The following is a 13,297-nucleotide window of genomic DNA, read 5'->3' on the forward strand; positions in this document are numbered from 1 at the left end:
CATATATAGGGTGACTGAAAAAAATTATTGAATGCGTCAATTGATTTTATTGATTTAATCAGGATTTACAGAACCGAATGCTTTGAAATCTTGGAGATGTTTTAAAGTTATTATAAGCATGGTAAATTTTTTATCAAAATGTATTTGCTCATCCCCCCGAAAAAATTGATGACGTCACCCCAAAAGTTTGCTGAATAAATCCTATCTAAAATGTACAAAATATGATGAGTCTGTACTTGTGGTTTATCATTCCATTCATATTTTTGGATTTGCATATACAGGCTGACTCAAAAAAATTAATGAATGCGTGAATTTATTTCATCGATTTAATCAGGAATTACAAAACCGAATGCTTTGAAATCTTGGAGATATTTTAAAGTTATTATAAGCATGGTAAACTTTTGTTCAAAATGTATTTGTTCATCCCTTCTAAAAAAATTGGTGACGTCACCCTTAAATTTTGCTAAATAAATCCTATCTAAAATGCAGAAAATATGATGAGTTTGTACTTGTGATTTATCATTCCATTCATATTTTTTAGATTTTCTTAAAGGGTGGCTCAAAAAAATTAATGAAGTCAATTTATTTTATTGATCAAATTAAAGGCAACACTTATTATTAGTATTACATTGGACCAACCCAATTTGGTAGACACAAAATTTTTTAAAGTTAAAACTCGGTTGAAAGATAGCTGACTAGGTTCCGCGAATGTGGTATAGACATGTTTTAAATCAACCAATTGTGAATTCCACCGTCAAAAATTAAAATAAAATCCAATGTTTTATAAAATAAGCGGAAGTCGACGCAATAAAACCGATTGTCGTTTTGTTTACAGTTTCTTTGTTTGACTCTCACGTATGCTGTTACGCCTGTCATCTTAAATTAAGAATGTTTATACATACACGATTTTCAGTTGCCTCTGATATGTATACGTGAGTAAATTGTTTCGTTATTTTATTGATTATTACAAATCAATATTCAAAACGACCCAATTCATTTTCCCGAAAATTTGAGAATATAATAATTTTATTCTTAGTATTACACTACATCTATCCCAACTGATATACGTGTCCTTGCAAAAATGTTGATGACGTCATCGCAATTTTTTTTTAAATTCCCACTACAAAAATGTAATGAGAAAAAAAACACAATAGGCATGCAGTCGTCAAGTTTCCGACAGCAAGGGAAGTACTGTCTAAACTCTTTAGACCAATTTTTATTCCCTGTCTTGACCTATGGTATTTTATGTTGGAGTAATTCTAGTTATTTACGTTATACGAGTGTGTATTTTACAAAAGAGAATTTTAAGAACTATATTTATTGTACCATTTACCGATTCTTGCCGACCACTTTTTGCTAAAGGTAAACTATTTACATTGTGTAGTATACACATCTTAAAATGCGTACATGTTACGTGGAAGAACATTTTGAAGATCTCACTAACTGGGAAGATATCAACAATGACTCAAGTCGCAATTCAAAGAAAATTATTTACCGAGCTGTTCTACATCACACTAAAATGTGGTTCCTATATTTCAACTTTCAAGCTCTTTAACAATATTCCACCTGATGTATGCTCTATTAATAGTTACAGTAATTTTAAGAACTCCGTCAAAACTATGTGATTTATTAGTAGGTAAGTGTTTTATGTAGTTGATACATTTTTAACGTGTAAATAGTGATATACTGTATATGTATTAAAAAATGAATTTGGAAATTGTGAACTCATGTATGAGTACCTCTACTGGTAATAAAATTTCATTTCATTCTATAAAAAAAAAAATAGGTACTTGTATCAATAACAGGCTAAATGGTAGTCTGCATGAGAATGAAATTGAATAAAAAAACATTTGAGAATGTTTGAACAACAACGATGTTTTGCACTGAATGTAGTATACACAAAATTTTGGATAGTACAGTTAGATGTAAATAATAAAATAAATAATATCATAGAACTAATTTATAGTAATTTACTAATGACACCTAGGTTTTTTATTGTACATCGCATTTTTTTTTGTTTTTAAAGGAAACACAAATAATTATATCATAACAAATTCATTTAGTTTGTAATTTTTGGATTGTAGCAATAAATGTGGAAAAATGTCATTTTGTCATTTCGCGTGTCCTGAAACGTGCGAAAATAATGTTCTTATGAGCAACATTAAAAAAGGTCTTCAAAACAAAAATTGATGATGTAGTCCTAATATTCTTAGATTTTCCAAAAAATAGTTTATGAAAGTATAACGTCGCAACTTATGAAATACGGAAATACAGGTTTCTCTTTCTCGTCTTTTTGTCCATCTCTGAAGTTTATTAGACCGATAGTCTTCGACATTATCCAAATCACTTTATTTATCCCGTCCAAATTATTAATAGGTTATCTCAACAACTTGGTTGTAATAAAAGAAACTAAGTATCCGCTATGAAATAAAAACTTTAGGCCCTAAGAATTCTTGTTAAGTCGTTATCCGGTTGCAGTAAATGTTGATCCTTGTCGCTTAACAATAAAAATTAAATCTGAACACGATTCACATAAATATATTTGTCGAGGTAGAAAATCAATGCTAATTGTTAAACATTTCCTTGATGCTAAGAATTAATGGTCACAACAACCACAACCTTGACCACGACCTATCCTAACAGCATATGTCGAAGTTACTGTGGTACACAACTTTCATTAGTCTCGCAATACATTTTTACCTTCGTAAGAACATTTTTTGACCAGTTTAATCTACACTTATGTACAATACATGTTTATTAACATTAAAAACATGCCTAATGTTTTTTGACGTAATTAATTTAAAGTCGTACTTAAAAATCTTAAACAACGTATGTACTTATAAACACAGCTAATTATTATCTGAAGAAAGTGTTTTTAGTATCTTAGAAAAATATCACGGCATCTAGGAACATCGTTTTATTCTTATGGGCATTAGCCACAAACGAATCGTGACATTTACGTACAAAAGGTTAAACACTTGCACTTTAGCTTTAATTCATTACAAAGCGACCCATCTATTGATGGAAAAAATTAATTCGCATATAATGATGTTATTATCAATAAAGACCAACATGTTTAAGGACAAACTTGATGATTATTATTACTTTCTGACGTGTAATTTTATCTTAGTTATTTCCGTCATAAAATATCATGATTGCTTAACTAGTATAAAAATGGTTACTTTTACGCTTTGTGCTTAACCATACATCGCGTAATAGCACCACCGTTAATACATTTAACCCTGATGAATAGTGCAATCGCCAAGGTTCACTATTTCTTGAATGCAACGAACCCAGTACTGGTAATTTTCATAAAACACACCACAATTATTCCGCAGATCTCAATTATTGTAGTTGCTCAATACCGGGTTACTGTTATTACTTAACTAATTTTACTCGTTACATAATGAAATGCTTCGGGGACTTTCTAATCCGATTTCGATATTCGCGTGGTTTTTGTATAAAAGTGTTTAAAAATTGTTTTATCTCTGTAAATAAAGAAGTGTTACCGTTTTATGTTTACATAAGGTTTTTAATTAACATAAATATTTCGCAAGGATCCAGTGAAACGATGTAAAGCAGAATAGATTATTGTGCTCAGTTCCTGCATTCAATTTAGTGCAAATATTCGTACAAAAAATAATATTTAACAATAAAGCAGCACCAGGTGCGTAATAAATAGATTTTAACTGTAAGCATGTGTACAATTATTTTTAAAATAGAAATTAAGTTCAGTTAGCCAAGTGTGGTTGAAAATAGATAACGTATTCACTTACTATTGTAATTATTATGCTTTTTTTAAATTTCTACTTAAATGGTTTGTTTACTTGGTAATACACTTCGACGTGTAACATCGGTCTGTTTTTTTATTAATAAACACACAGCCTGACATTCATATGTAGATTTTGTAACACAATTATAGACAAAATGACAAAAAAATACATAACTCAGTTGTGTATGATAAGTAGATGCAGTTGTAATTTGTTTATTAATTAATGATTCGTGATTTATAATTTTTAAATAAATTTGTACCTAAATCGAACAAATAATACACTAATTTAGAAAACAAAATACTCATTAAATATTGATTGCACAACAAATATGCATGCAAATAATTTTCTTTTCTTTTTTCAGATATTTTAAAATTAAACCCAGTTCTGTGTTCAAGTTTAGTTAATTTTTTATGGTTCATTTCAAAATTAGAAAAGTACATGCGCATATTACCTGCCAAATATGTAGTTAGATTGTGGAATACATATTTATATATTCATTAGTATTTAATTATTTTCATAATAATGATGTAAATGTAATCTCACGTACCTAGGAAAAATAATGAGTAAACCCGGAACTCGAACGCATCGCGTCAAAACCCGGAGTCTCCGGGTCAGACGGATTATGAATAAAATGAAGTAACTACCACAAAGATTAGTTATATTAAATGCAGTTTGAAAGTGTATTTCGTCTTGGTGTCTTAAAACATATTTATCATATAGTAAAACTCAGATTTATGTGACCCCAGTTGATGTGAAACGATGTGAAATATCCTGCGCAATCTTCTGAAATTTGGTAAAATATTTAAAGTATTATTGTTATTTTATATTTATTCATTCGACATCTATATTACATTATAAAGTGTCTGAATTTATACAGTCAGTGAGTTTCATTTCACAAAGACGATGTTTCTTTAATTTATGTTATTTAAAGAATTGCTATTTGTTTAGTTCTTTAAATCCATTGTAACCTAAAAGGCAACTTGCAAACTAAAATTTAATTTTTTTAATACGTTATATTAAGGATATTTTTTAATTCAACTATTAGCTAACTTTTAGTTTTTTAATTTAATTTTATTAAAGAACAAGATGTTATATAATCGTAATCAGAATTCCTTGCTTTTAAAAGAAGCTATTAAAAGTAGAAATTTAAACTCGGAAATACTGACACCAAAATTGTCTAACAAAAAGCAGGTTATTAGTTCGTTCTTAAATTATACTTACATCGGATGAACAACATAATTTGTAATCAAGTCATCCTTGGAACCGAATCCGTATGTCTTCCCCGAAATATTTTTAACAAAATTAATTTCAATTGCCTATAATTTTGTAAACTTAATATTTGAAATCAACACTGAAAAAGATCCTTATAAACTGATTTTTAACTTTAATATAAATTTTACATAAATGTACTTATTAAGCAATCTCGCCGTGAGTTTTTTCAGAACTGTATTTGCGCATTTGCGTATTTACTCAAGAATGGCAATTGCTTTGGTCTCTTGGAAAGACAAAAGACTAAAATTTCCATTGTATTAGAAAGCGTTTATGATCTAATCGTATTTTCGAAATGGACAGAAGGTGGTATTATAACGATGTGTGACAAAGTTCCGAAAAATTTCGTTTGCCAATGAAGCCTAGTTTCAAAATTTGAGAATATGGAGCACCGAAAATGATTTCCCTTCATCCTCAAAAAATAACTGGTGTTTGGGCTGCAATTAGTCAACGACGGATAGTAGGGCCCATGTTCTGTGAAGGTTATCATGGCAATAATAATCGTGTGATTAACTAACTTATTCAATGTAATCCTCTCCAAGGTAACACGATTGCTGCTAGATATCCGTAAGAAATTTTGGCAGATTTTGTATTACAACTTCACGAAGATGAAATGGGAGTAGGTTATTTTCAACAAGACGGATCATTAGCCGAAATACAGACTGCAGACTTTTTTGTGGCCCTATTTAAAGAACATTATTTATCGAAAACTTGTCAACAATTTGGAGGAATTAAGGTTGAGAAAAACAGATGAAATTAACGACATTTACAATAATGCAGAGATGTGGAGGCATGTGATCGATGGAGTTAAACGAAGAGCTCATTTATGCTTACGACAAAATTGGCAACATTTTCAGCATATTTACCGCAGTTTAATTTTATTTATTGAGCAAAATTTATTAATCTTGTACCAATTTTCGTGGTAGCTTCACATTTATTTTATTAAAATTGCCATAAAAAAGTGTCTGCCATTTTTCAGTGTGGTTTAATCACCGACATGCTAAACTCTTTCCAAGCATTGCAGATTGTGTTGCTCGCCCGATATCCCGAATTTTATGTGCGACGTCTTGCAAACAGGCTATTCCATTTTTTGAAGAATATTGTTTTCTCAACGCATTGAGGTGAACATTATAACACAAAACAATGTTTTTCCAATTTTTGTAATTCTTAAAAAAGAGTCTTATAACTTTGAAGCTTTTGTCTAGTAGTTATGTTTGGTGATAATCACTCCATCTATTTCAAGATCATCAGCTCATATATATAATATTATAATAACACAGTTGGTCGAGGAATCAGCTCCGTTCACGCGAAGGTGGGGACAGCGCATCAACCGTCGCAACGAATCTTAACCAATTTCAGGCTTTTTAAAGGGTCATTGTTGTTCTAACAGGGGTTTCTAAAGATTAACGTTTGTTAATTTATGTGTTTGCGTTTGTCCTGGTTTTTATGAAGTCAGTAAGGATACGAACATTTATTTATATTTTTGTACAACTCTTAAAAATTACTTTATCTGCACATCTTTTTAACGTTGTTTATGAAAATGTTAAACGTATTTTTTCATACAGGATATATTAATGTAATAGTTACGTTACTAATATTTTTTCAACTTTTTGTATGAAGCCATAAACTGCAAAATGAAGCAATTTATTTTGAAACGCTTATCTAATATTCTTGCGTTCCCGTGTGTATTTATTTTGCATTGTCTTTTATTTATAGATAAATATCAAAGCGATTATAACAGAAGTGACCGTATTACACTACTCTCTATAAGACTAAACAAGTACAAAAACGGCAATGCTGATTTTATATTATTATTCGTGTTTCAAATTATGCATGATTTTTCTCAATCCAAAATGAAACTGAAAAAAATTGAATGAATTTGTAGTGAAATTCAATGTCTAAATTTAACTGTTGTGTTTTGTATTTGATGTATGTAAATTTTGTAAAAAAATGTTAACACGTTAATCATTATTAATATTATTGTAAACCAATAAACTACAATGCACATTATCAAAGGGAATTCTAATTCGTTTTTTTTTCACATTGTAATTAAGTGTTACTACCTTGTATTTTACAAAATCGTCCAATTAATTTTATTTATATTCAGACTAATAATAATACCCTCAAAACAGTAGGTCGACCCTCATATAAACCGCAATATGATTTATGTTTCAATCAGTTGTTATCACAATAGTAACAGTAAATTTAATTATAGTTATCAAAATAATACGAAAGTTAATAGGGACAATTATTATTTTTATGTTTAAGTTTATAACCAAGCTTTGACTGCCTTATTACGTGGTTTTTAGTTCCCGAACGTAAACTAAAGAAGCATTGTACTAAGGTTTTTCTGATGACTGGCCCCTTTCATGTTTTCTTGACGTGTCATAATCCCTAGACTATGAAAAATAAGTCTCATTTTTCCGTCTGTCTGTCTGCCGTCTGTGTCGATTTTTGTAAGACAGTTATTCTCCGAAACTGCTGTATCGATTGTTGTCAAATTTGCAAAATCAAATTTTATAATTTTTCAAAAAAGCTGGATATTCTTGTACCGCACTTCAGGGGGAAGGGAAGTAACATTAGACCAATTTTATCATTTCTATTGCTATTATTTTATTAAACACCATTAATGTGTTTATAAGAAATCAATATTTCAAATTATATAAATACCTATCACCTAATCTTCAGATAATAGTTTCGAAGTAGTTGGCGATGACATACTAATACAATGTTATGAGATATTCCTAATGTTTTGAAATGATTTTCATAAATTAGATTATCATATTCTAATATTTTGAACGCTATCGTTCTGAGAATACATTCACTCATTTGATAATAGAAAAGGGAATAAAATGGTGATCTATAAAATCATACCCATGATAAAATGAAGAAGATCAGGAAACTGTAGTCAATCAGGATAAACAAATTCTACCAAACTATTGCGTTAATAATATAGACTTGTGTAAATAAACAAAAACCTATGCGTAACTTGTTCAGGAAATATCTCCTTTTAACACCCTCACATGATTTACCAACAGGGGTAGCGCTTGGTCAGAAAACTTGATGCTCACATAAATAACTATTATTCTGACATACCCATATATTTACAGAAATTTAAAACGTTAATCAGAATGAAATATCCACCATATTCTCAGCTTTTATACATAAATCCACCCTAAAAATGGTATCTAGTAAAAAGCGGCCATTCTCTGTTATCTTGGTACCTAAAAACAGTTAAATTATAAACTGCAAGGATAAAGTTATTTATCATTTTTACTTTCAATAAAGGCCTCTTTTTAATAAATGTTGTTTTTTTCTCGAAACGTGTTGGAATTTTTCTGCATATGTTGAAACGAACCTTTTACGTAAAATGAAGGGCAACTGCACAAATTATTACTGTTATTATTTCAGCTAAGAATTGTTTTTGTAAAGAATACTTTAAAATTAGAAGGTCAAAAGTTCAGACTAAAAATATGATACAAGAAGTTCCTAGTATTACACAAGCTTAAAATATGATTATATTGTTTAAATATCTGTTTTTTGTCCTTACACAAGCAAGTACTCATAGTGAACGTACAAATTAGATTAACAGCAAGCTACACTTCGCAAAAAATTATCCCAATAAATTTAAATAATTAATGCGTTTCTTAATAAATTAATAAAGATGTAATCGATACTGAAAATAATCTAGAACATGTACCCTCTAGTCTAAAGTAGCCTTGAGAAATATCACAAATTCCATATTCGATAAAATCACTACTCAAAATTTTAAACTGCATTTTCAACATTTCCACTCAATCCTCATTACATCTAATTTGTTGCTATTTACATGAACTAATTTGCATATTAAACACGTCGTCACTACATTATTTAATTTAATTTAAACTAATTAAAACCTTTAATAAAACACAATCAGAGACAATTGTTATTCCTGGATACATGCTTTGCCACCGTTTAAAGACCTTCGCGTGATTTATGAACAGCGGAAACGTCAATTTGCATTAGTAGTCTAATGCCCTGCCACCCTCCTAGGTCCTCCAGATCTGGAGGCGCCCCATCCGGGAATATGAACGAAATTGCGAATGAAAATTTCATGGGTCAGTTAAAAGTTACTTCTGGGAAGGAACGACGCAAACAAGTTTAAAAATACAAGCCGAACATGGATTATTCTGCATCCACACTCATAGGCGGCGAGCTTTAAATTTAGTCGTGGGCTTGATAGGATTATTAAATAATAAGTAAAATATTTAACAACACAAACTTTTTCTGCAAAATTTGCATATTTGTATATACGAAAGCAACAAAAAATAAATGGCAATAACTCTCATATAGGTATACAAGTAATTTTGTTACTATACTAATATATAAATATTTTAATACTAAAGCTCATATATTTCAAAGTCTGTTACTTTGTATAAGTAGTTAACGAATAAGTTGTCTTATAGTACCAGCTAGTTATAAACAAGATTAGTAAAATAACATCTTATAATATTTTAATAATAAATTGTTAATTAAAATAGTAAAAGTATTTTTTTAGAATTGTAGGTCAATAATATCTTTATATCTCAAAATTTGGGTATCAAACATCAAAGGAATCATTACAGTCTGAAATTAAGATTAGAAACACTTGTAGATTTAGACAAGCTGACGTTTGTAAACTTTAATTCTTAGTGCAAAAATTTCATTTTTACAACTTTGGAATAAAAAATAATAGACTACTAGATCACAATGGAAGAAATGATTTTAACACATGAATTTTTCCTTTACAAAACACGCACATTAATTCGGGTGAATGCCCTGTAATACTAATAACAACAATATTGTATTTCCAAATTTTCAGAAAAGAGTGAGCCGTTCGTGATTTAATCAATAAAATAAATTGACACCCTGTATAAGCAATTCTAATGTCGTGATAAAGTGTAGATCTCATCATGTTTTGTACGTTTTAGACAGGATTTATTCGGCAACAGTTTGAGATTGCGTCATCAATTTTTTGGGGAGATAAATAAATATATATTTTGATTAATAATTTACCATGCTAACTTTAAAACGGCTGCAAGATTTTAAAGCAGTCGGTTTTGCAGATTCAAAATTAAATTGCAAAATGTTGTATATACAATTTTGATTTATTTTCCAAAAATCTGAATGTCTCAGGGAAAAACTAAACACGGATTCATAAACGACACGTGTAGGTGTATGTTATTGTACACAATTTAAAACCTATTTACGACGTACAATTTTGACATATTGTTGATGGGGACGATTAGACAAAGTTTGGTCAGTATTTTACCATTGAATACTATATAATTCATAATACACATATAAAATTTGACAACAATCGGTCTAGTAGTTACGGAGATCATCTGTGTAACAAAAATCGACACAGACGGCGGACAGACAGACAGAAACGGGAGACCTCTTTTTGCATACTTTAGGGGTCGTGACCTATCGGGAAAATATAAAAGTAGCCAATTGCCCGGAGAATTCAATTACAATATTTTCTTAACTTACACTCGGTAAGCAAAAAAAAAATGCATTTGAAAAATACTTAGTTGTAAGGTCATCAATAATTTACTAAACAAAGTGAATATTTTGAAACATCTTGTGCCCTGTGCTCAAAAAAAGAATAAACGAAAACACATTTTTTCAAAATTTTACAAGACGTTTAATACCTTCACATGCTTATTCAATTTTTTTTGAACATGCTATGTAGAGCAGACAATATTTAACCCACAAAATTAAATCGTATAATCTGTTAATACCGTACCGACGTCAGATTTTTTTTATTTTATTTGTGTTAATCTTTTCAATTTCTAAAGTTCATTGTACTTTATCTCAAAAAAGAGAAGAAAGGTTTATGTGATATTTTGTAAAATACATAATTTAGAAATTTCAAATACAAGCAACACAAACGTTGTTAAATAAAGGTGTTAAATGTACAGGAATAACACTATATCTCGGAGCAATTGTGTAGTAAAACAAAATTTTTGAAATGACATTTTGGTTTTTAGGACAGGATGTTTTTTAGATACACAGTAAACTTTCATGCTCTAAATTTCTTTTGCAGACAACCCATCGCAAAGTTAAAAATAAGGATACACTGTTAGCTCAGATAAAAAGCAAATTTTAGTTAACGTAGTACTTGAAATATTTCATCGTAATTGGATTAGTAGTTCAGTAGTCTGACAAAATCATTAACAGATAAACACATAAAATATAATATTAGATATTGATTGATTTTACTTTAGTTTACAGTACTTTAACTTCAGTGAAATATGTTAGTAATATAAACGTGGATCTGTTCAAACATCTTTGACAAAATATATCCTAAAACTACTCATCCGTTTATTTAATTTTGGGAGGTCTGTTCGTATGTGAAAAAAATTGTTTTATTATTTTCATACATTACCTACGTATAAATTTATTTTTAAAAACACCTCCATTTATAAACAAATATGACCTATTTCCTATTTGTCAAAAGTCTTCCTGGATTGCAGTAGACAAGCTGTGGAAACCGTTGTGAGTACATCTGTGAAAAAATGTCAGTTTCGGAAATTCATTTAAACAGGTAGAAAATAATAATGTTTTGTCTTAGTGCTGTTAATGAATCCAGTTAAATATTTCTATTGTTCCGTGTGTATTCATGCAGTAAATATATTTTCATTGAAAACGCTGACAATAAATTCTAATTTTTGCATAAGCGTAAATATCAAAGTCACGTCTTTAGAAAAGGTGCACCACATCCTTGCGCGAAGCTCTTGCGTCTTAAGCAAAGCTCGCTTTTCCGGCAGTTCAATTTGCGGACTTTCTCAACCTGTTCCGGGGTTTGGAGGCCGCTGCAGCGTTTTAACACACGGTAGAGGAGCACCGCGGCTGCATTTCTAGTGCTCCGCCACTCAACAAACAACTTCCGATTAAAAGCCGGCATCATTTAAAATCATAATCAGTTACTGTCAACGCGCGAATCGGTATAACATGGTCCTGTGCTGGACTACGGATAAAGAATATTTTCGTAAGTGAGGTGGTGCAAGTTGGGGTGGTTTGGGGTATGAGATAAACTATTCGCTTTTTCGGTGTTAGTTACTACATTTTTTGGAACTTCACTTCATTAAGGTATGATGCACAAATTTAAAAATTAAAAATTGTGACGGAGCTACGAAATACGAAAGGCAGGTAACTGAACCACCGACAAAAAGATCCAAAAAGTCTATTTTGAAACGTTTTGAGTAACAATTTTTTATGCTGTTTAAAATGTTGTCATTTTTGTTTAAAGTTAAATACAATAAAACACTATCAGTAGGTTTATAATAAGTCACTAGACAGTTACCTTGACGAAGGATAATCCCGTTTTTAAAAATTAATCTAACAAGTGCTGCTATTGTTGCGATTTAAGTGCAGCGATATGATAAACCAAAAGAAATGAATTTTGAGTTATTTTTGTTATGAGGAAATACTACTGTTACGAGAAATGAAAACTTTGGTGTGAAAAACAAGATCTTGTTTTTCATAATGAATTGTCCATGATGGTAATAAGCTTGACGCAATGGTATGTTCGTATTGCGACAAAACATAATTGTTTATTTTAATTGTGGATGGACGCAATACGAAACAGCGTATTTCAAAATACGTTACGTGAAAAACACCGTTTCAGTTCAGTCTTTTTTATTTATTTAAAGATGTAGTAAATATTTCCATGGAATAATTTATAAAATTTTGCAAGATGGCATTATATTATTTCTTTAAAAAAGTTCAGATGAGACATGTTTACGTTTGGTTTTAAAGTGTCATAAAATGTAATTCACTAATTAATTAATTTACTTATCTGATGTCTGGTTATTATCAGTGTAATTGTATTATGGTGTGCACTTGTTGTTAACATATTTAGTAAAGAAAAACCCACATTCGCAAATTCTGTATTTAAATAATTCTATTATTTAAGCAAAATAGCACTTATTAAGATTAATAAAACAAATCTCTTTTCTCCAAAGTATTTTATTTTTATTAAACGGGAAAACCCAGAGATTGTCAAATAAGTATATATGTTTTTTAATCTAGATGTTTTAAAATACGACTAAAACGAAAAATATAACAGTTGTTTCTATCAGCATATAGGAATAGCGTGTCAAGTAAAAATGATTATCTTTTAAATTAATAGCTGAAATAACCATGAAATTTTTTAGTAATTTAATTGGTATAAATAGATAAAGGTATCAAAATGTTATCAAAAATTTTATGAATCAGAAACCAGCAGTATC

At 29.8% G+C, this 13,297-nt stretch overlaps 1 protein-coding gene across 3 annotated transcripts in view; it reads left to right on the forward strand.

Annotated features, from left to right (window-relative positions):
• Window positions 1–3,596: 3,596 nt before the first annotated feature.
• The window catches only part of LOC135126722 (organic cation transporter protein-like), a 40,454-nt gene continuing 30,753 nt past the window's right edge, over window positions 3,597–13,297 (forward strand). Inside the window, exon 1 of one of the 3 annotated variants that reach the window (XM_064052830.1) lies at window positions 3,597–3,667. Coding sequence is in view for 1 of the 3 variants with exons in the window: in XM_064052827.1 (XP_063908897.1) it covers window positions 12,018–12,054 (37 nt within the window). In the remaining 2 variants the exon portion in view is untranslated. Of the gene's footprint in view, window positions 3,668–11,856; window positions 12,156–13,297 lie in introns of those variants that run through there. The other 2 variants (XM_064052827.1, XM_064052829.1) reach the window with 2 other exon arrangements.

Source organism: Zophobas morio, unplaced genomic scaffold (genome assembly GCF_036711695.1).
Source record: "Zophobas morio isolate AGI-343-1 ecotype UQ-CSIRO unplaced genomic scaffold, CSIRO_AGI_Zmor_V1 ptg000011l, whole genome shotgun sequence".
In the NCBI taxonomy this organism is placed as follows: Eukaryota; Metazoa; Arthropoda; class Insecta; order Coleoptera; family Tenebrionidae; genus Zophobas; species Zophobas morio.